Source organism: Peromyscus eremicus, chromosome 15, assembly GCF_949786415.1.
Source record: "Peromyscus eremicus chromosome 15, PerEre_H2_v1, whole genome shotgun sequence".
Classification (NCBI taxonomy): Eukaryota; Metazoa; Chordata; class Mammalia; order Rodentia; family Cricetidae; genus Peromyscus; species Peromyscus eremicus.
In genome coordinates, this window is record NC_081431.1 from 24,445,483 (window position 1) to 24,468,981 (window position 23,499).

The 23,499-nt window shown below is 46.4% G+C and overlaps 1 protein-coding gene across 1 annotated transcript in view; it reads left to right on the top strand.

The window, feature by feature from the left end:
• The first annotated feature begins 8,099 nt into the window (after positions 1-8,099).
• The window catches only part of LOC131925140 (carboxyl-terminal PDZ ligand of neuronal nitric oxide synthase protein), a 294,348-nt gene continuing 278,948 nt past the window's right edge, over positions 8,100-23,499 (top strand). Inside the window, exon 1 of the mRNA XM_059280412.1 lies at positions 8,100-8,272. Coding sequence (XP_059136395.1) covers positions 8,168-8,272 — 105 coding nt within the window. The 5' untranslated portion in view covers positions 8,100-8,167. The remainder of the gene's footprint in view (positions 8,273-23,499) is intronic.

A 23,499-nucleotide genomic window follows, 5' to 3' on the forward strand; every position in this document is an offset into this window, starting at 1 on the left:
GAATTGTATTACAAAATAAAAAAAAACAAAACAAAACAAAACAAAAAAACCAGACTATATACTTTTTAAAGGAGACTTACTTTAAAACTATTGGTGGTGTGGTGTTGCAGGTAGAATATATGGGTCTCCAATATAATATGTTAAAACCAACTACTTTGTTCTTTGTAAACCAAAATGAGATAAATTCTTTTCTTTTCTTTTTTTTTTTTTTTTCTCCAGACAGGGTCTTGGCCAAGTAGCCCGAGCTGGCCTTGAACTTGTACTAACCTTGCTAACTCATTCTCTCCAGTGCTGAGGTTACAGGCATGAGTCATTATGCCTGGACATTTGTTTTATGCTTTTTGAGACAAGGCCTTGCCATGTAGTCCATGGTGGCTTCACATTCTCAGTAATTGTCCTGACAGGTATGTGCTCCACCACACCCAAGAGGGCGATCGTGTTTACTGGGGAAGCATCTCACATAACAAAGACCATCATAGACCAAACTTGGACTGGAAAGGGTTAGTAAGGCAATGTCTCACTATGTAGTCCTGGCTGGCCTGAAACTCACTATGTGTAGACCGGGTTAGCCTTGAACTCACAAAGATCTGTTTGCTTTTCTCTCCCAGGTGTTGGGATTAAAGGCATGCACCACCATACCTGGCTGAGTATGTGATTTTTTTTCTCCCCCAAAGGGAAATGACTTAGTATCTTTTTAAATAAAGATTTATTTTTTATACTTATATAATTTTATAATAGCATCATGTAGTATGTATACATAGCATGCCTGGTGCCCTTGAAGGTCAGAAAAGGGTGTCAGATCCCCTGGAACTGGAGTTACAGGCAGTTGTGAGCTGCCCTGTGGGTTTTCTGCAAGAGCAATAAGCACTCCTAACCACTGAGCCATCTATCCAGCCCCAATAACTTAATATTTTTATTGCCATCCTTTAAGATGGGTTAATGATTTCTAGCTCTAGTTCCCCACAAACACTGTCAGGTAAAAATGGTACTGTGGATGTGGATATGGTAATACCTACCTGGAATGTCACTCAGGAGGCTGAAGCAAGGGAGGTGCTTAAGTCCAGGAGTTCAAGGTAAACCAGAGGAATATAGTGAGATCCTGTTTCAATATGAAACGGTACTATGAAAAGTAATTTGAGTTTTTTGAGGCAAAGTATTACCCATTGGTGGGAAATAATGTGCTGTCAGAATTTGATATTTTATTTATATAATGATTTTGGGGGGGTCTATCAATCTGTGTGTGTATCAGTTAATTTTCTGCTGCTACAATTAAACATCATGACCATAGACAACTCATGGAAGAAAGAGTTTATTTGGGCTTATGGGTCCAGAGGGATACGAGTCCATTATGGTGGAGGCATGGCAGCAAGTAGTAGGAGCCAGACACCGAGAGAACACATCCTCAGCCACTGACATGACAGAGAGAGTGAGCTGAAGTGGCACAAGGCTGTTGAACTCTCCCAGTCCACCCCAGTGACTACTTGTTCCAGCAGGCCTCTACCTTCCAACGAAGATTCCATTCCCTCCCCAAGCAGCGACACCAACAGGGGACTGGGTGCTTGAATCTGTGAGCCTAGGGGAGCATTTCTCACTCAAACTCCCACATAGGGTCTCACTCTAGTCCAGGATGGACTAGAATTCATGGCATCCCTCCTGCCTTAACATTCCAAGTACTGGGATTACAGGCTTGATCCACCACACCTCACTGCTAATTAGAATATTTTAAGCTTTTGCTGTGCTTTATAAATTCTAAAATTAAGTCTTTTTCGGTTAAAAAAAAAAAACAAGCTAGAATTTGCGAAGGCATCTCATAGATGTTTTCTCTGGGCTTCATTTACCCATGCTCATCACAAAGCAGAGCAGCTATGGCGACCTACAGGAGCTGTGGCGGCCATCACAGGAACAGAAGAGAACTAAACAGCAGAGAAATGAGTGTGTTAACATTTCCTCTTGGAGAAGGGGAGGGAGAGCCGCAGACCCCCCCTAGGACTCTCTTTTGATGTTATAACTACCACTGTCTACTGCTCCAGTACATGGAACCGAGAAATGCTCGTGTCTAAGAGTAGGAAATTGACTGAAGTTGGTTCCAATAAACTGACCCCAAGGAATCTTTTTATCTGTGAGTTTCTCCCTACTTTTGGTGAATAGACATATCGTTTACATCTCCAGCAGAGTCATGACATGCAGCGAAGCCCCAGTGTGATTGGTGTATGTTTTGACATGGGCTCTTTTGTTCTATGGCCATGAGTTCATGTCACCTCTTCCACGGCAGAACATGCCACTTGGGGTGACTTCCGTTCACATTCCTTGGCCTTCGTCACTCCTGTTTCGCTCAGAGGAAGCTATTTTCTGATTTCAGGATGCAGTCCGAGTGATCCAGCAATGGCTGCCTCACACTGGAGGTGACGAGAGTTGGTAGTTGTTCAGTCTGTAAGCCTTGATCCCAGTCTGACGCTGGAGCTCTAGAGAGTTGCCAGGCTTCAGCCTGTGTTGGAATCCTGAAGACTTGGTTCTAACATTGATGAAAGAAGGAGCAGCAGCAGCAGGATAGCTGAACTTGGCCTGCAAAAGCAAAGGTAAACAGGCAAAAAGTTTCATGCTTCTGTGTCCTTTTATCTGGGCTGCCGTCAGAAGGTGTAGCCCAGGTTTTTGTTTTTTTTTTGTTTTTTTTTTTTTTCAGCCCAATTGTAAGGTGGGTCTTCTTGCTTCAAATAATCTGATCAAGAGGATCCCTCCATAAAATGGTACACAGAAGCTTAGGTTTGGTTGAGTCCACATGCAGTCAAGGTGACAGCCAAGCTTAGCCATCATAGAGTAACTGGGGAGTATTTAGCAGGCTAGCACATTTTTAATTTTTGTTAGCTAATGTTCATGCGAGGATTCCCGGGACTTACTGCTTTTCCATCAATACAAAGGATTTCCTTTTCTCGGCCTCAGCTTCCTCATCTGTCAAATGAAGATTTGTTTGTAGCTCCTGTGGTCAAGTCAGACTTCATTAGCACGTCAGCGCAAGGCTTATCTAATTATTTTTGTAGTCCTGGGGATTGAAACTAAGCTATAGCCCAAGAAAGCAGGAATTTATGAGCAATTTTTTTTGAATTCAGAATATGTTATAAAATAAAAAAATAGATTTGCTGTTGATTCTAAACTCATTTGTCACTGTGTGATAAAAAGATTACTGAAGATCACTGAGTTGCTACACAGGTGCCTACCACTGAACTATAATCCTAGCTCTTAAAATGAATGGTTTTTTGAGGAAGGGTCTGGCCTTGAACTCATGGAGACTCACCTGCCTCTGCCTCTTGAGTGAGATTAAAGTTGTGCACCTCTACACCCAGCCTGATTTTGAATTTTAAAATTTTTATTTTATTTTTATGTGTGTGGATACTTTGCCTGCATGTATGTCTGAGAATCACTTTCATGCCTGATGTGCACCAAGGCCAGAAAAGGGCACCAGATCCCTTAGAACTAGAGTTAAGAGGTGGTTGTGAGCCACCATGTCGGAATTGGGAATGGAGCCCAGGTCTTCTGGAAGAGCGGCAAGTGTTCTTACCTATTGAGTCATCTTTATAACCTCCTATTTTTATTTAATTATTTTTGAGCCAGGGTCTTGCAACATAGCCCAGGTTAGCCTTGACCTCTTGACCCCTCTGCCTCAGCTTCCTAGCCTCCTATGTACTAGAATTACTGGACTGTGCCACCACACAGACTCTAGAATTAATTTTTAAACAAAATTAGGGGCCTGGAGTGATGGTTCAAAGGTTCAAAGCAATGGCTATTCTTCCAGAGGGCCCAGATTTTGTTCCTAGCACCCACATGGAGGTTCACACTGTCAGTAACTCCAGCTCCAGGACAGTGTGGTGTACATGTCTTACCTTCAGTCAAGACATTCATATACATAAAAATGAATAAATCTTAAATAACTGAACAAAGTTAACATAGGAAGCGTTTTATGAATAAGCAATTTCTATTTAAATGAAATGTAATTCAGATTGAGTTTTATTATGCAATGATTAAGGAATAGGAACATTGACTAGAGATGTAGTTTAGGGGTATAGCACTTGTCTAATGTGCACAGGGCCTTGGATTCAGTTCCCTCACACTGAAAATACATTTTGTTTCTTCTTGCAAATACATGGATAATACTAATACAAGGGAGTTCCATGTGGTGATCCACACTTGCAACCCCAGCATTTGGTGAGGCTTGAGGCAGGAGAATCACTGGTTCCACGCCAGTCTGGGTTACGCAGCAAGTGCTTGCTTCCAAAACTAAAACAAGATGGGCCTTGTGTCACAGGTCTGAAATGGCAGCCATTTGGGAGACTGACACAGGGGTATCCAGTGCTCAAGTCCTGTCTGGGCTACTGAGTGACAGCCCATCTCAAAATAAAAACTTAAAAACTCAAACCAAACCAAAATAGATAGAGTAAGAGAAATCAAGCTTTTATTTGCTTTTTTTTTAATTAAATGGACTTGGAAATTCTGAGGTAACATTCAGTGGTATTTAAATGTGTAAAAAAAAAAAGGCTGATATCACTTTAAAAATACTAAAAAAGGAAATTACTGTGGATGTCCATTGTTTTCTGAAAGAAGGCTGTTTGCATGCCTGTCTGGTGCTGACGTGATAGAAGGCCAAATCAGAATAGGCTCTCCTTTTTGGAACATTCCATCTCAGTGAAACAGAATGACTATAGGCTAGCAACAATCCACACCGAACAGGCCGTCAACCTCGAATTTCACATGTGCCCTGTTTACAAACAGAAGCGTGGCAGGGCCGCTCCACCTTTTGAAACAGGTTTGACCCAGATGGGATTTGTGCGTGTGTGACTGTGCTTCAGCTTTTTCCTGCAATCTGCTGTTTTAAGGCTGACGTGTGTATCATATGGGGCAATGATAAGATGCGAAGAACAGTGTGCGTTGCACCAGCCTCCTAAAGAATTACTGGGTGCCTTCTACGTAGCACTTTCTATGTTGGGCCCTGACAGACCTTTCAGGCCTCCTGCCCTTTTTGTGTCGTGTCTCGACACAGTGTGTTACTGTCTTAGTTATGGAATTCTGGTAAGTTCATCAGTCCAGTGAGATCCAAGTTAATCTAGAAAAAAGGCCTCCTAGAGTCAGGGAACATTATTAATTTGGGAGAGAATATGTGATGTCAATAGTTATTTAGCATCTTGCCTTTCAGTTGTTGAGTTACGGTGCCAGGTTTTACAAAGTGCATTTCTGATGCATATTAAAACCACTGACATTCAAAGAGTCCAACACTCCTGAGTAGAGCTTTCGGGCTTGTATTTATAAAAAGGTTACCGGTGCATTTCCTCCGTGCAAATTATTTTTGGCTCTTACCAATATTTACGAATATAATAAAGTCTGTGCTGCATAATGTATGTGATTAATTTGTCCTAGTCACTGGCTTGCTTTTATTTAGGGAGATATCCCAGAAAGATGGTATCTCTTCACAGGAATTTGTGCAGACAGGGAACAGGAGTGTACAGCAAAGGGCAGCTGTACTTTTCACCCTAGGAGACAAGATAAGAAATATCATCAGGGCAATAATGTATTCACTTGCATAAATTTATCACGGAGATGACACAGAGTGGTTTCTTTGGGGGTAGTTCACAGAGATGTCAAGGGTAGCCTATGCAACAAGATAAGAATGGTTTGGGTGGATGTGTCCACAGAGCATTCGAGGCAGGGTTATTCTGGGCCTGGTGATGCTGGCCTGTAAACCCAGCCACTGCTGAGGATGAGGCAGGAGGATTGCAGGTTCAGGGCAAGCTTGGACTGTTCAGTGAGACTCTGTTTTAAAACAAAAAGTAAAGGGTGGGCTCGGTGGTAGACTCCCTAGTACTGGGAGAATACAACCCAAACCTAAACTAAGACAAAGCCAAACAAAAGAGATGTATTTGTTACTTTTCTTGTTGCTGTGATCGACTGTCTGACAAAGCACTACTTAAGGAAGGAGGGATTTATTTGGCTTCAGTATTCCAGCATACATAGTCTGTCATGGTGGGGAAGGCATGCTGACAGGAGCGTGAGGTAACTGGTCACACTGCAATCATAGTCAGGAAGCAGAGAGAGATGAATTCTGGTCCTAGCTTTCTTTCTCCTTTTTATACAGTTCTGGACCCTAGCCCGTGGGATGGTGCCACCCACCGCTAGGGTGGGTCTTCTCATCCCAGTTACCCAGTGTGGAGCCTCCCTCACAGACATGACAGAGGGCTGTCTCCCAGAGGATTCTAGATCTCGTTGAGCTGACGACGTTAGCAATCAGAACATGTTTGTATAACAAACATGGATCATTTTCATCTCAGCCATCTTAGCTTTGACACTAGCTCAGCTGGTTACCGTTGGGGAGTCTGGTGCTATGAAGAGGTCCATTGCAGCTACTACGTACCTGTACATTGTGTGACAAACTTTTCCTGGGGAGATACAGCGAACACATCTATTTACCCCAGATAGGAAACTCACTACAGACCAATGTATAGATACCACCGAAGTCCAAGTTGGTTGAACCAATGACTTTTACTGGGGTTATTTGCAGGAATATGGGTGAGGTTACTTACAGGAGCAGAAATGACTCAAAGACAGCTACATCACCAAGTTCCACCCCAGGATGGGTGACAGCTCACAAAAGCTAGGAACCTGGAGTGCACTGCACAGCCTGCAGGCAGCTCCACAGGTTGGAGAGAGTCCTTTCCTAGCGGCTCTGATCTAAACTTCTTCTGACTGCTGGGCTGGATTCTGCGTTTTCCAGGCATCTGGTCTGGTCTTTGCAGCTCAGCTTCACATTATCTGAGACTCACAGCTTTTATTGCTTACTCTGCCAGGGAGGGGCCTAGTGGATCTGGCCAGTTTCAGGGACTTCCTGAAGCTAATTTGAGTTGTTTGCTTTTCCTGCTTAAGGAGCCTCCCTGTAGGGTGGAATGTTTCAATCTCAGAGGAAACTGTTACACAACACTATAGATGACGTTTTTTGACACACAGTGAATATTTGGTCTCTAAATCCTCCTATGGCTGCTTCATTTTCTCATTATTAAGAAACCTCACAGAATTTTGGCAACCCCCCCTTTTTTTTTTTTTAAAAAAAAAATCAATACTCAGTTATAGAAGTTTAAGGGCATAAGAACACCCTGGAATCTCTTGTTCCTAGTGTTCCCATTTCCGCCTACTTCTAAAAGGCTGACGACTCTTAAATATTTAAATTCTTCTCAAAGACACCCTGCTGTGCCCCCAAATGCAAGCCACACACCCAAAGGGACAAAAAAAGCACTGGAGACAGTGCCCCTATTTGAATTTCGCCTTGATTCTTAAGAGAAGCAGGAATCTTGGAATTAAGGCAGCCCAGATCAAGGGTATCGGGGACAGAGCTTGGGCCTTCTTGGGAAAACAGAACAACAAAAAGCAATAAACACCACTCCTCTCCCGCTCCCCAAACAAAACAAAACAAAACAAACAAATGCGAGGCGATACTGCTTCGCCGCTACCAGCAGAACAGACTGCGCCTGGGTCGCTGCGATCCTAGGTCGCCCGATCATACAGTGAGGCCGCCGGGGCGAAGTTCCCAGGTCCCGGCTAGGCGCTGCGGGGACTTTCACCTGCTGGGCGCGCGCGGGGCGCGGGGCGGACCCGGCGGCGGCGGGCGGGGCTCTGGCGCGCGGGAGGAGTCGGTCCGGGCCCGCCCCGCAGGAGGAGCCGCGGGCTGGCAGCCGATCCGGCGTCTCCGTGACAGGCACCCTGCTCCGCCGCCGCCGCCGCCGCCGCCGCTGCCGCCTTTCTTCCTCGTCCCGGGCTGTGCGCGCCGAGCTCGGGATCGGGCTCCGGGTCTAGCCCCGCTACGGGCCGTGCGCCCTTCGCTCGGCGTCCCGGTCTGGGGCTCCGTGCCACCCGCTCCCGCCTCCCGGCCGCCCGGCCGCCTCCCGGTTAGCCAGACCTCGGCCACCGAGCTGCTCACACCAGCCGCATCCGCGCCGCCCTTGCCGCTCGGCCCTCTGCTCCGCTCCGGGTCCCCCCCTCCCCGCCACTGCCTGGCATCCAGGCTGCCCACTGCACAACCCGGGTCCCCGCCGCCGCCTCGCCTGGCCTCACGGTTCCCTCCCCGGGGTCTCGCCAGCTCTTTCTTGCCGCCGCCACCGCCGCCCCTGGAGCAGCGGGTCCACCGCGGGTCACCATGCCCAGCAAAACCAAGTACAACCTTGTGGACGATGGACACGACCTGCGGATCCCTTTGCATAACGAGGACGCCTTCCAGCATGGCATCTCTTTTGAGGCCAAGGTGAGAGGCCACCGGGAGGGAAGTACCCGAGGGGGCAGGTCTGGGTGGATGGGATGCCAGCTGTCCTGGACGCAGAGCAGGTGGGTTAGGCCTTTCTCAGCTCCTGCCCAGAACAGCTAAAAAGAGCACCTGCAAAGTTTGAGGTGCCCTGCCTCACCCCCTTCTCCCACCTGCAGACTCCCATCCTTGCCCGCCAAGGCTGGATTAAGTTACTTCCCGGAGAAGCCAGAGCAGCGCAGCCTGGACGCCTGGTTCTTTTGAAAGCTTTTAAGGAAGCGCTGGTGTTATTTACCTGCTGGGCTTCCACGGGAGGTGCTTTGGGGAGGTGTTTTAAAAGCCTGTTTCCTGACCAGCTTAATTTTTTTTTTTTTTTTAATTCCAAGTAGCTGGATCTAGTTGCTAAAGTCACTCCCCAAATGTTTGCTTTCGCACGGCTCTTTTGCATGTGCCAGTCATTGGTGTAGTGGTCAGGTGAAAGCCGTTTTCCAGTTTTGTGGTGCGCTGTTAAATCTCAGCAGTTGCTGATGAAGAATTTAGCCGAGACGGCTGGAATTTGCAGGGCCAAGGCCAAAGCCACCCTTGGGGGAGGGGTGGAGTGGAAACGTGCGTGCTGGACCAGCGGTTGTGTCTAAGGCTGGCCACGCTGTAGTGAGTGGTGAAGCACCTTGCTGGCTTCTGAGACTGCAGTTGGAGTTTCCACGGTGCCCGGGAACCGTGCCTTTCTGTGCAAAGGCTTCTTCTCTTAATTGTGCTCCCGTCCCATTTCCCCCACTTATAACCCAAAGAAAGACGCAGGGATACTCAGCATGCACAGTGTGCTTGTTAACGAGTGAAATTTAGGTGAGTTCTGTATAGACTGGGTGTGGATGGTTTTGAGAAGAGAACTTTTGACGCGGGGGCAAACTTGCTCCGATCTCTCTTCTTCCGCGACCACGGGTTAGTATATTGTGCAAGAACTGCCATCAGGTGTCCATTTCCTTCAATTTGCAAAACATCTTTGGAGTGTCAGTTAGGTGTCCAGAGGTCACTTGTGTTTAGAATTACATCCCTTTTCTCATGCAGATGTATGAATTGGTGAATCATACCCACCCCCCCAAACAACTTTTCTCAATCATATTTGCTAGAACTAGAGGTACCACTTCTTCACCCCGCAGTTATCAAGCTCTGCCTTGGAATGCAGAGCTGGGTTGCTGAGTATGGCTGGGACCAGAGGGGAGCTGTCAGCCAAGATCATATCTCACTTCTCTATCTCAGAATAGATCTGGTTGGCCCAAGATATTCGATGTTTGGGTTCATGTGTGTCTGGGCCTGTGGATTTGGTAAGCAGTTTCTTAAAAGTGTAACTTTTCATTATGGTTATGATTTAATTTTCTTGCACACACACACACACACACTGAGAAATTGGCTTTTGTCTTGTTTGGTTCCCCAGTGCTATATTTTTAAAAATTATTTTTAATTATGTGTCTGTATGTGGTTATGTGCATGTGAATGAAGGTATTCCCCGGAGTCCAGAGGCATTGGATCTCCCTGGAGCCTGAGTGACATATATTTCTGAGTTGCTTGATGTGGGTTCTGGGAACTGAGCTCTAGACCTCTGCAAGAGCAGTGTGATGGGGCTCTGCAGCCCCATGGGTGCTAGTTTTTAAAGAACTAGGATTAAAAAAAAACTAATCAGATTAAAAAATTGTTTTATTCTTACAGTCCTCTGCATTTGGTCACAGCTAGGTGTCAAAAACTAATGTGTGTACATACAAATTTCAAGAAAAGTCCAATTCTTAGTATAATCTCCTGCAGTTGGAATGCTGAGGCAGAGGGATTGCCACAAGTTAGTGGCTTTTCTGGGCCACATAGTCCTATCAGAGAAAACCAACCAACCAACCAACCAACCAACCAACCAACCAACCAACCAACCAACTAAACCAAATAGTCTAGTTCTTCTAGCTCGATGTATTTAGGGGACATTGAGTGTCTGGGTGACCTAATGAAGTAATTGCAACCAGACCTTAAGAAATACTGGGCTTGAGGCTTGCCTTCAACTTTCTGGATCCCACTTTTTTTTTCCTCTAGTACTAAACATGTAGCTTCTTTTCTGAGCGAATGTCTGGGGGCTGCATAGTGTAGTTTCTATAGTAACTCTGGATTCACAGATAGTGGTGGTCAATAAGAGATGGAGCCATGGCTGGTTGTGTTCCCAATGCAGACAACACAGGAGGCTGGGGGTTCAGCCTTGAGAAGGGTGAGGTGGGGAGAAAGGATGAGGGCAGGTGGGGTGTCCATAGGCACAGGCTGAGTTTATGGACTGGGTCCTGCCTCCTAGCCCTTTGTAGTTGATGCTGGACTCTGGTGTATTCAAACACCATGTCAGCCAAGACCTGCGCAGGGCTGGGAGCAGAAGACCATCTCTTTTTCCCCCTGTGCTCCCCAGTAAGTGCCTTCTGCAGCTACATCCACCTCTCTATTGAGCAGTGTCTGTCCCTAGAAATGTGCCATCATGGGGATTTCAGGGTTAAAGCCACCGGGCATTTGCTCCTTGTTTTGGAAAAGCACAGACTGTAAAATGCAAATGCATTGTTGCCTTGTTAGGTACCTTGGAAAATGAGCCCGAGACTTCCTCTTCCAAGGGTTGGCAATTTTTCAGAATCAGCACTGGATGGAGTGATTCTCTGGATGTATGCCTCTCTCTCTCTTTTTTTTTCCCAGAGTCCCAAAGAGACACAAAGGGTTAGGTGGGATGGTGTGTCCCTGGCTGAACTTCAGCATACTTAAGAAACACACATACCTGTCAGTATTGCAGTTGGTAGAGTGCTTGTCCCGCATGCAGGAAGCCCTGGATAACATCCTCAGCACCACTGTTCCAGGTGTGGTAATGCATACCTGCCATCCCAGCATCCAGGAAGTAGAGGGAAGAGGATCTGGATACCCGAGAGCCTGTCTTCCTGCATGCACCCCACCCCAAATGCATATAATGATGAAGCCCAATCTATATATATGTTTTCACTTGCAAGGCCTCATTTAAATCTTACCACTTTTCTATCAGATGTGTCTCCACAGGTCTGTTTGTATGAACTAGGATACAGGCTCAGGGAGGCTGCTGCCTGTCAGGGTCCTCACAGCCGAATTAGCAAAGCTACCATTTAAGACTAGTGCTTGGACTTCGGACTCTTACATCCTCCTAATGCTTGCATATTTGGTAAATTTGTTGTCTTCATTGCATGCTGGTGATGATTGCTTTGCGTGGGACTTTCACAAAGGCTTCGTGTCGAAATAGGTACATTAGTGTTGTCTATTTTTCAGGTGGAAAACTGGGAGATGAGACTCACAGAGCTTTGTTAGCGTCAAACAGTGAAAACTGTTTTGTACCAGTCAGACTTTGGTCACTGTGGTGGAATCCCTGACTCATACAACTTAAAGCAGGGTGGGTTCATTTTAGCTCACGGATTCAGAGGTTTTGGTCAATGGTTCTGGTTGTTGGTGGAGGTGGCAGAGGGGAACCCCAGCCCTCTAGGATTGCTCACACACCTGGCATGTGGCCAGCAGGAGGGCAACACTCGGGTGTGCACTTGCCCACAGAAGCAAATACTCCGCTCAGTGGAGTGCTCCTTACTGCCGGTCATGATTGAGCCTGTGGCAGAAGTGACTTACCTCACGGCATTAAGGAAGCAGAGGGAGATGGTGGTGAGGAGCCTGGGAGCCAGATCTAGCTTTCAAAGGCATATCCTCATTTCTTCCTTCCTCCAGGTAGGGCCCACTTCCTGAAATTTCTACCACCCCTAACATAGCACCATCAGCTGGGGATGAAGATTTCAATACAGGAGCCTAAGGGAAACATTGCATTACTAAACCATAATGTATTTATTGAACACTTACACGCCCTGCAATGTCCCTCCAAGGCATTTGACCCCTGGTCTGTGACTGCTTTACCTACTCCTGAAAGAGTTGTTCTCTCCGTATTCCTAGGACACACTGTCTGGACTGTGGTCTGACCATCAGAACTGAAAAGCATCTTAGGCATCTAGTGTAGACTCGATTTATGGGTAAGGAATTGAGGTCCAGAGGGAAAGTCTTGACCCAAGGTAATAACCATATAGTAACAGAGCTACTGGTAATCTCTGGATACAGTTACCTGTGGCTGACGACTACCTTATGACAGGCTAGGAGCAACAGCTGTGTGTTTTGTTCATGATCCATGGCCTGGGGACTCAGGCAGAGCTTGAATGGACTGCTCTTCTGGTGTACATGGTGAACATTCTGTGGGTTCTTTTTTTTTTTTTTTTTTTTTTTTTGGTGAGTAGACTGGAAAGTCCTAGAAGGTTTCACTTACATGGCTGGTGCTTTAGTAGTCTTCGGTGTGGCTGTTGAATCTAATGACTGGCTTATGATTCTTCATCGCGCAATGGGTCTTTTGTTTGGTAGTTGGTTTTCCGGAGGGCCTGTTGTAAGGAGGACGACACTGTTAAGGCTTGGCCTTCTGAGGATTACAGGTCACTTCTGCTATTTTCTGTCAATCACAACTGAGTGTAGAGGAATAGAAGTGGACTCCACTTCTAGATGTGTGTTTGAGTGTGTGAGCGCTTACACACGTGTGTGTATATATGCATTTGGAGGCCAGGGGGAAACCTGGAGTGTTTCTCTGGGTGGTTCATCTTTTTTCTTAAGATCTATTTTTAATTTTATGTGTTTTTTGGTTTGTTTGCTTGTTTTGTTTTTTGTTCTTGTGTCTCGTGTGTGTGTGTGTGTGTGTGTGTGTGTGTGTGTGTGTGTGTGTGTGTATATACCACATACATGCAGTACCAGTAGAGGCCAGAAGAGGGCATTGAATCCTCTGAGTTATAAACAGCCATCATGTGGGGGGTGCCGGGAACTGAATCTGAGTTCACTGCAAGTTGAGCCATCTCTCCAGCTCTCCACTTTGTATTTTTGAGACAGAGTCTCTTGCTGGGACCTGGAGCTTGCCCAGTGTGCCGGGCTGACTGACTGGCACGCCTCAGTGATCCTCCTGTCTCTGCTTTTGCAGCACTGGATTACAAGCATGTGTCACCATTCCTGGTCCTGGGGATCTGAACTCAGATCCTTATGCTTATGGGGCAAGCATATTAAACGAGCTTTCTCCCTAGTTTCCTAAACCCCACTTCTTAGTGAGGGGGTGTCCAAGTGAAGGTTAAAAGCTGCTGTGCTGGTCCTATTTTAGTCTCCTGAGGTCTTTGTCTGCGTCTGCATCCCTCTGCCCCCTGCATCTGCCACAGCGATGAGTGCAGTGTCTTGCATGTAGAAAGTTAGAATGAGTGAATAAATGTAATTTCTTAGCTGTTCCCTGTGACGATCTCAGGGTCCTCCCTGGCCAGCCCTCAGTGGGAGATGCTGTGTTGGCTCCATTCTCCTCCTGACTTTGGTCCTGCAGGTCTTGGTCTCTAGTAACTTGAGGCACTCCTCTGCCGCGGCGTCTCTCTTCTATTCCTCTCACCTCCAGTTTATACTGCGCTGCTTCCTAGGGAGCTTTTTTTGTTCCTGAATGAAATGAAACCCCAATGATTGATGTAGAGTTTGAGTTAGAAGGACATATGTTCCATTTCAGGAATAGGTAATTACCATTTACTAATTGTCCTTTATGTATGTTTTCATTAATGAATGGATACCCACCCACCCCACCCCCATGAGCACACACAATCCACTGCTTATTTTCTTTACTTTGTTATTTTATGTCATACAGATTTGGTTGGCAAGTGTGCCAGGCTTAGATTCAGGTGTCCATGCTGTGTTTGGCTTCAAACCCTAGCTCGGTCCCTTACTTGCTATATGACCTTATATGAATCCCTTAACATCTCTCATTTGGAAGAGAGGTTTAATGTATCATATGCCCCAGAGGGTGGGTGGGAGGGTGAGGGGAACTGTCTATATAAATGCCTAGCACAGGACTTGGCACAGAGTGGGTTGCTGTTTTCATTAAATTAAATTCGACAACTTGTAATTTGTTTTGTTGGTTTGGTCTGTGCACGGTGTAGTCCACGGAACAGCCTTTTTGTCTTTTCTAGAAGTTGTCTTTTCTAACTCTGAGGTCTGGTAACGCATTAACTTCATCATACATGCCTGCTTGGAAAAAAAAAAAAATCTAGCTGCCAAATGACTCGGTTCCTCAAGTCGCAAATCAGACAGCCAGACTGCTGTGTGGGCTTAAAATAGCTGTCAGCTTTCTTAGAAGGGGGTGGGGAAGGGTTAACTAGGTTCTGGTGTAAGCCCCGATCACATTTGTTCCAGCTCTTTAATCCCTGTTATGATTAAAAATCACAGCATCTTAAGTATGGTGTGTCGTCTGTCTTCACTTGTCTCTGAGTTTCTTGGGTAAATATTTCTTTAAGCAGAGCTAATCTAAGCAGAAGAAGCCTTGCAGCATGGGATTAATTAATACCTTGCGATGCTTACATTTCCCTTTTCAGTTTTTATGCTCAGCACCATGTTTACTTTCAAACATCAGAGCAACTGGCTCTAAAGTTGTTTAAAAAGGCGCTTCTAGCAAATTCTGTGCCCACAGAGAGCTGAATCCCCATACACCCCTGCATGGAACCCGGTTGGCTCTCTATGGTAGGATATGAGTGTCCTTTGAGAACTGAGGGTGTTGGCTACAGCCTGCTTAGTCTTACTTTTAAAATTATTTTGTGTGTGTGCTTGTACTTGAATGCGCATATGCTCTATTCGTGCATCAGATAACACCTTTTGGGAGTTGGTTCTTACCTTCTACCCTGTTAAGGCAAGGTTGGTCTTGTTTCTGCCACTTGATAGCATCCTGGTTAGCTGGCCCAGGACCGTGCAGCTGATTCTCCTTGTCTCCACCTCCCGTCTCTTTGTAGGAGTGCTGGGATTAGGGATGTGTGCCACCATGGCTGGCTGGTTTTGTTTGTTGTTGTTTGTTTGTTTGTTTTTGGTTAGTTCTGGGAATCAAATTCCTGTCTGAAGGCTTGTGCTGCCATCACTTTTACATGCTAAGCCATCTTCCTGGCCCTACTCCCACTTATTCCTGAAGCTACACCCCTTGGAGGCGGGGCTAGTTTAAATGAGTTGAAGGAGACAGAATCCCTACTCCAAGGGTCTATTGGGTGTAAGGAAGTGGCCAAGAAGAGGGCACTTCCACCAGTGCACCCTGAGTTGAGAACATACTGAATTCCGTGTATGTGTCTGTGTTTGGGGAAAGAAAGGAGATGGAGGAGGAACGTACCACAGAGACAGTGTCCATGTTGAAATACTTCCGCTGGGAGACAGCGCCTGGTGGGCGCCTGGTTGTACCTTCTTACCTCTGTTCATTGCAAACTCTTCCGCTTTGGTCTCCGGATGGAAGAAATGTGACTCACATGGAAGCATTTTCTTCTCTTTATTTTTTGCAAAGAGGAAGATTAATGTCTCTCATGGGCCAAGTGACAGATAACATATTAGCTCACCCTTCTGCTGTTTCCCATAAGCACGCGTAACCTGTCCTGGAACTACATTTTCAAACTGGCTCTTAGATGTGTGTGGATTTTCTCTTCTTAATTTGGCAGTCCAGGTTAAACACATACTGGGCACCCATAGCCAATGTTTGGTGGAAACTTTGCCTCCTTCTTCAAGGCCAATTGAACGAAGTTCTCTCCTTGGGGTTAGGTTTGTAGTTTTCTACAAATGAAGGGAATTTTGCCTGTAGATGCCTTTGATCAATTAAGCAGCTGTTCTCAATCGTTGGCCTGTATTGGAATAATCTGAAATGGAAAAGTAAAGAATAAAGCCTCCAGGCCCAGGCTTGCTGAACTAGCGTGGATGACTGTCTAAAGTTCTCAAGGTTGTTCTGATTTGAGTGTATGAGCCAGGGCATTAGAGCATTGTTTCTCAGACACATTGCTAATTGGACTCTCTGGGGGAGTTAAATAAAACAAAAGGAAAAACTACTTGTGGCTGGTGCTATAGTTTGGGCTTTGGCTCCTCAAAAGGCCCATGTGTTAAAGGTGTGGTCCTTAACCCATGGCACCATGGAGAGGTGGTGGGACCTCTTGGAGGCGGGGCCTAGTAGAATGATTACCGAAGGTTTCTTGACGATGATATGGAAACTCTGGCTCCTTCCCCTCTTCCTCCCTCTCTCTGCTTCCTGGTTAGATGAGGTGAGAAGACCTCCTGGGCCACATGTCCCCACCATGCGGTACTGTGCCAGCACAGACCTGAGCAACAGTTTAGGCCAGTTGACCGTGGACTGAAGCTGGGACCAGAATGAAGAGCTTTGGATGCCTGTCCTGTGAACAGCAGCAGGCAGAGGCAAGACCACATCTTAAGCTGTGCTTTATTCAGGGGCTGGCAGTCTGTGAGGGTGGCAGGTTAAACCCTCCCTCCAGCTGGCTGGTTTTACGGGGAGAAGGACCAAGGTAGTCAGCCAATCCAGAGCTCTGCTCACTCCTCCTACCAGGTGGTCAGCCATGTTTTGAAGACACGAGATGTCTTGTTCTCTTTTGGTATCATCCTCCGGACCGTCTCATTTTCTGCACACCTGCCTTCAGGTACTTTTGGATCATGGAGTCCGGTTAGTGCCTGCAGGTCTCGACCCTGTACTTCTCCAGGTGCCCTCTGAACTGGAGAGTCAGAACAAAGCAGTTATTGGCAGTGCTTATATGCTAAACGAATAAGAGCACGTGGGGGCAGATATCCTTTCTGCAAGATGAAGTGCAAATGTGTTTCCATTCATCTCATCTCCTATCAAAATCTCTGGCACTGAGAGCCAAAAAAGCATTTTTTCAAAACAGTTGATTGTCTCAGGTATTTTGTAATAGCGACAGAAAACCGACTAACCTAGCTGAGTAATCCTGGTGATTTTAATTCATAGTATGGAGTTGGCTTGGGGCATTGTGACTTTTGTCTTTTGCTTCTTTGCCGAGACTTTTTTTATTTTTTCAATTGTTTCAAGCCTGTCCATACTGAGTGAGGCATTCCAAGAAGAACTGTCACGTTGAGCTGGGCGGCTGTTTTATATTTTCACGTTTGTGGTGAGATTGTTTTGGTTCTTGGAATGGGGAGGCCAACATCACGGAAATGGTTCTTTCCTCCCACTCTTACATGGGATCTGAGGGTCGACCTCAGTCATTGGACTTGCACGGCAAGCGTTTTACCTGCGGAACCACCTCGCTGGCATCCTAGGCTTCTTACTACAGCAGGTTTTGGTTTTTGTTTTTGCTTCTGTATCCTACCCCACCCCGAATGGTGCATTTCCACAGTACAGAGCAGTGTTGGGTATGCTCGAGACCTGCTGCTGATCCAGCTGAGGAGTGAATGGAGTTGGTGCCATTGAATGGGCATGGCTTCCCTTCTCATCTTATTTTCTTGGGTACCCTTGTTAGGAGTGGGATCCCCAGCATGGCTTTTTAAAAAAATTTTATGTATATGGGTGTTATACCTGTACATGCCTGGTACCTGTGGAATCCAGAAGAGAGCATTGGTTCCCTAGCTGTGAGCTACCATGTAGGTGCTGGGAATAGAACCTAGGTCTTTAGAAGAGCAGTCAATTTTCTTTTTCTTTTCTTTTTTCCCCTTTCTTTCTTCTTCCTTCCTTCTTTCCTTCTCCTCCTCCTCCTCCTCCTCCTCCTCCTCCTCCTCCTCCTCCTCCTTCTTTTTGAGAAAGGGTTTCTCTGTATAGCCCTGGTTGTCCTGGAACTCACTCTATAGACAAGGATAGCCTCAAACTCAGAGATCTGCCTGCCTCTGCTTGGCATTAATACTGGGATTAAAGATGTGTGCCACCTCCCTGCCTGGGCAGCACAGAAGAGCTGACCCTTTTGACAGGGGTGTGGGTGAACTGCCTCAAGAATATGAGCATGGTCCTGCCCCTCATCTGCCACATGGTGATATGGGCAGAGGAGAGATGCCTTCCCCTCTTGCCCCTCGATGCCTGTAGCAGGTGGGAGAGCTGGCCCTGAGGTCATAAAAGTGGGAGAGCTGGCCCTGCCCCTCACCAGCTACAGCACTTGGGAGAGTGGCCCCTACACCTTGCTTGGGTAACACAGTAGGACTAACCGAGGAGGTGTAGGTGAAGGAGAGCCAACCCTGAGGATATGAAAGCAGGAGAACTGGCCCCGCCCCTTGCTCACCCTGCAAAGGGTGAACTAGCCAGGGCAATGCATGAGAGCTCTCCCTGGTGGAAGACAGGGCAGAGCTGGCAGGCTGACCAACCCTGCAACTACCGGGTCCCAGAACCAGGATTATGAGTTGGCTTACCCCAACATCCACCCCATCTGTGATCTGCTGGAGTATGTGAAGGGGCCGGTCCTGCAGACCCAAAGCTGCAGGATCTCCAGGACACAGGGCCACAACAGGATATCCAAGAGGAGTCCCAGGGAGGGCCCACTACACCCAGCTGAGTTACTGTTCTTAACCACTGAGCCATCTCTACAGCTACCCAACACGGCTCTTTTGCAGTGAGCTAATTCTGTCTCCTGTGCTCAGCCCAGTTGTCATCTAAGATGGATTGGTTTCAGTTTACAAAGATGGTTTCCGGGGAGGACAACATGATGCTTGACTCCCACTCCCAGGCTTTCCCTCGGCAGGGTGGTAAGGAGTTTTATGGTGTGGCTCTCACTTTTCTTCTAAAGGTGAGCCAGTTTGTGATCTGAAGCCCAGCTCTGTTGTTGGAGGCCTGACATGATGAGTATCCCAGCTCCATGCTGGTGAGGCTTAGCCCATCAAATACTGGCTTCCCCCTTTCCTCCATCTATTTGTGTGTTCCTCCTTGAATTGCTATTATAGCATTTGGTTTATAGTCTTATTTCCTTGTGTACGTGTGTAGCATAGGCCTGTAGAAACGGTTCTATTTTATGCTTCCTGTAGCACTGGCATGTAGCAGCTGCAAAGACACATAGAGGTAGCTGGGGGGGGGGGGGTCAGTGAGGCTCTTGCTTTTTTAGAGCGAAGCCTATATCCTTAACACTCTAGAGGTATCTGGGATCTTGTGACAGTGATGCCTCTTCCTGATTCTTTATTTCCCTTCTCCAAGCAGCAGCTGGAAATTGCTTTTCATTAAAAATGTGCCTGAAGCACACACTTGAGGCTACTGACTCACCTCTTCCAAGCCTTGGTGTCTTGGATGTGTCAGCTGGGAGGGCTGTAGCGTTCCCAAGTTCCCTGTCCAGTCTCCATTTTCCTTCCTTGATAAGAGCTCAGCAGGAAACTGGGCCTGAGGTCTAGCGTGGAGGCAGGGAAGCATTCTGAACAGGCTGCAGAGCGCATCCCACCTCCTGTTGCATCAACAGCCTTACGTCCCTTCCACCTCTTTGTACCCCAGTCCCCTCACCTGTAAGCAAGGGAGTTGAGGCAGCACCTGAAGTTTAGAGTGAGGCTCTGAGGTCCTTCCTAGGCCCACATCTCTGAGGCTCTCTGATTCTTCCTTTGCTCTCTGCAGATCATGCACCCTGGTCCCCGGTAAAGTGACATTGCCATAACTTCAAGCCCACATAGAGGTTGACGGATCAATTACAGCAAAGCACCAGAGCCCAGCCAGGCTGCACCGTGCTCTGGGCTCTGTAAAGTGTCCTTGGTGATCAAGATGTAGAGGAGAGAGATGTGTGGTACTCCTTCCTCTAGCTCTTGGTCAACGTGTGGCTCAGACGGAAGTCCATGCAGGCAGAATGGACTCTCTCTGTGTCTTAGGTTCTTAAATGTTTACACTTTTTACTGCTTCATGGGGGGTGGGGGTAGGTCTTAGTCTTCAGTTTTGCCCTATTAGAGCCCAAAGGGGAATTTTGAAAGTGGTAGAACTTCATAGGGTCAAATTCCACAGAAAGAAAAAGTGAAAAAAAAAAAAGTTGGAGATAGGATCTTGAATTTTGACAAGTTCAAGCAAAAGGAGGCTTTTGTACACTTTCCACCCCCAGGGGCTGCCCCAGGGGCCAAGGCCTTGGCCTTAAATGATGGCATTTGTAGCCCATAGTTCAAAAGTCTTGCCCTTCCTTCACCTCGTTGCTCCAGAAATGGAATTTTGTGTAACCATGCTTGCAATCTAGCTGAACCTTGTCATCATCCAGGGAACTTACAAAATATGGGTCCCCTTGCACTCATGGCATCTTATTTCCTGTTTAACTTGGGGGGTGCCATCCGCATTAGAAATTTTAAAAAGTTCCAGGGTGATTGCAGCATGCATCCAGATAGCTGCTGGTGTGCATGCACACAGAATAGGGATGTTTACGGGCGGACCAGGCTTATTCAGGTTGTCAAACCTGATTTATTAGTCCAGAGTGCCCTTTTTATGGATTTACAATGGGATTCATAATTGAATGAGATACTGGATATACTCAGTGGATATGAAACCAGCCCTTATCTTCCTTCAGGTATGGGGGTGATGGTTAGGAGGGGGATGAGATGTTGTTGGGGAATGTTTAATGGCAGTAGACTGGGAGGGAGGCTTAATGTGTACATTGTACAGAGACTTTCCTAGTTGGAATCAGAGTCTTCAAAGTCTCCAGGTCAAAGCTCTCTCCTGCAGTTTTGATTAGATGCTGCCAACAATTGACTTTCAAAAACATGCAATTGATTGATTGATTGATGACTGGCCTAGAATTTGTGATCCTCCTGCCTTGGCCTCTGGAGTGCCTCCCTGGTCTGGGTCTGCGCCTGTTGTGTGCAGGGCTGAGTGATGCTCCCTTCTTCCTGGGTAAGGCCTGGTTTACCATTTTTTTTTTTTTTTTAATGCCTGGGATCCAGTCTAGGCCCTTTCTCATGTCTTTATTTGCATTTGTAAATGCGTAGTCTAGGAACTGATCGATCTGCTGGGTCTCCGCTCTCCCTGTCGCTGGTTCTCTCACTGCTCTCCTTCCTTTTACTTCCCCTCAGACATCGTGCATGTTTTTACTTCAAACCCGGAACCACCCACTTCTCTAGGAAGGCTTGGGATCTTGTATAGCAGTGGTGCAGAAGCACTATTTTGTACACCAGGAATGCTCTTTTTTTTTTTTTTTTTTTTTTTTTTTTTACTGGATAACCATTGTCTGGGGAGTCGGTTTTCAGAGACAGAGCTGGGAAGTTACACAGAAAAAGGGTAGATGTGCATGTGCTGTGAAGGGCATTAGTGAGTGGACAATGAGGTTTCTGGATAGCATTTGAGTCTAGAGATTTGATTTTTTTTTTACACTTTACTTGTTTCTTTTCCCACACCATGAGTTCTAGTTTTTGCACACGTAAGAAGCAACAATTGAATATCCCATAACTACTCATTTGTTTTATTCTGTAACACATAATTAGCACTCTCAGACTAATGATACTAATATCAGTATCAGTTATGATTACTGAAAACAGTTTGAATACTTTTTTTTTTTGCATCTGCCATCTATATTCTGCCATTTAAAAAGTGATTACATGCTCAGCCTCATGGTGCAGTCCTGCTATCCAAGCAAATCTGAAGGCTGAAGGAGGAAGATTCCAAGTTCAAGGCCAGCCTGGGCAGTTTAGTGAGCCTCAGTCTCCAAAAGAAAAGGAGAAGAAGAAGAAGAAGAAGAAGAAAAGAAAGGACCTGACACACGGGCATATTTTCAGTAGCAGAGTGCTTACTAGCAAGTGTGGAACCCTAGGCTCAATCCCTAGTACCATTAAACGTAAAAGAAGAAAACAATTGCTGAGATGGAGAGACGGCTTGGTGGTTAAGAGTGGATGCTGTTCTTGTAGAGGACCTGAGTTTAGTTCCCAGCACCCTCAACGGCCGGTTCACAGCTGTCTATAACTCAAGCTCCAGGGGAACCTGTCACTCTTATCTTGATATCTGTGTATACCTGCACTAATATGCACATACCCACACATATACACATAATTAAAAAGTAACAAAAGTAAATACTTAAAAAGATAATTTTTAGGGTCTATTATAGTTGAGATGAGGAATGGCCCCTAAAACCTACTATTCAAACAGTCAGTCTGGGGAGATGGTAAACACTTGCTGTATGAGCCTGAAGGCCTGGATTAGATCAAGCTGGATGCTGGGGAGGCAGAGACTCCTTGGAGCTTGCTGGCCAGGTGATCTGGCTGAAATAGTGAACTCCAGGTTTAGAGAGAGGCCCTGTTTCAAAAAATAAAGTGGCAGGTGACTGAGAAAGACACCCAGCATGGACCTCTGATCTCCACATGCAGAAAGGCATTAGCAGGCGATTGTAAAACCTTTAAGAAATGGGAACTCACTTGGAGTGGTGTTCTACAATTAATTCTAACCCTTGGAAAGTGAAGGCAGGAGGATTGAAAGTTCAAGGTCATTCTAGATGACATAATGAGTTTCAAGCCATCTTGAACTACTTGCTATTAGATGTTTCGCCGATTAAGAGCATACACTGTTCTTGCAGAGGAAGCAGACTTCAGTACCCGCCACCCATGTTGGGTGGCTTACAACCACCTGTCACTCCAGCTCCAGAGATCTGACACCCTCTTCTGGCCTCTGAGGGAATTGCACACATGTGACACACATTCACACAGACACATACGTACACATAAATAAGTGTAATAAACCTGAAAATAAATAAGTAAGCAGGGTCTACTGGAAGGTGTTCAGTCATTGAAGAAGGGGCCTATGGGACTCTGAGTTCTTCTCTGTCTGGTTTCCATATTCTGAAGGTGAGATGAACACTCAGCTTTATTCACTTTTGGCTTTTTATGTGATATTCACCTGTGTTCTGGGACTCAAAGCAGCAAATTACCATGAAGGAAGCATCTCAGACTGAGCTGGACACTGCTTATAAAGAGAAAAGGTTAGTCTCAGGCCCGTGTTACAGTACTGGAACGTTAACAAGTCCTGCCATTATGGAGGGCTGGAGAGCAGCCCTTTAGAAAGCCCTCCTCCGCTCTTTAACCCCGGGACCCATGACAGTCCCTGTGCGTAGCAGACTTTGCACCCATCTTTGTGTTGAGGATCTTGGGAAAGGAACTCTGTCCCCCAATTATCTGGGTGGGTCTTAAATAAATCATAGCTGTCCTCACAAGGGAGGCAGAGGGAGCTTATACACAGAAGGAAGATGTGTAACCATGGAGACTGAGATTGGGGTGATTCTGTTGCAAGTCAAGCTGCAGGAGGAGAAGCAAGAAATGGACCCTCCCCAGAACATCTTCAGGTAGCACAGCCTGCTGACACCTTGTGACCGGTCAGGTAAAATTGGTTTTGGATTTCTGACCTCCGGAATGGAGAAAGAATTAATTTTTAATGCTTTAAGCCACTGACTTTGTGATCAATTGTGAAGGTACATCACTTGCCTAGCATTCCCCAA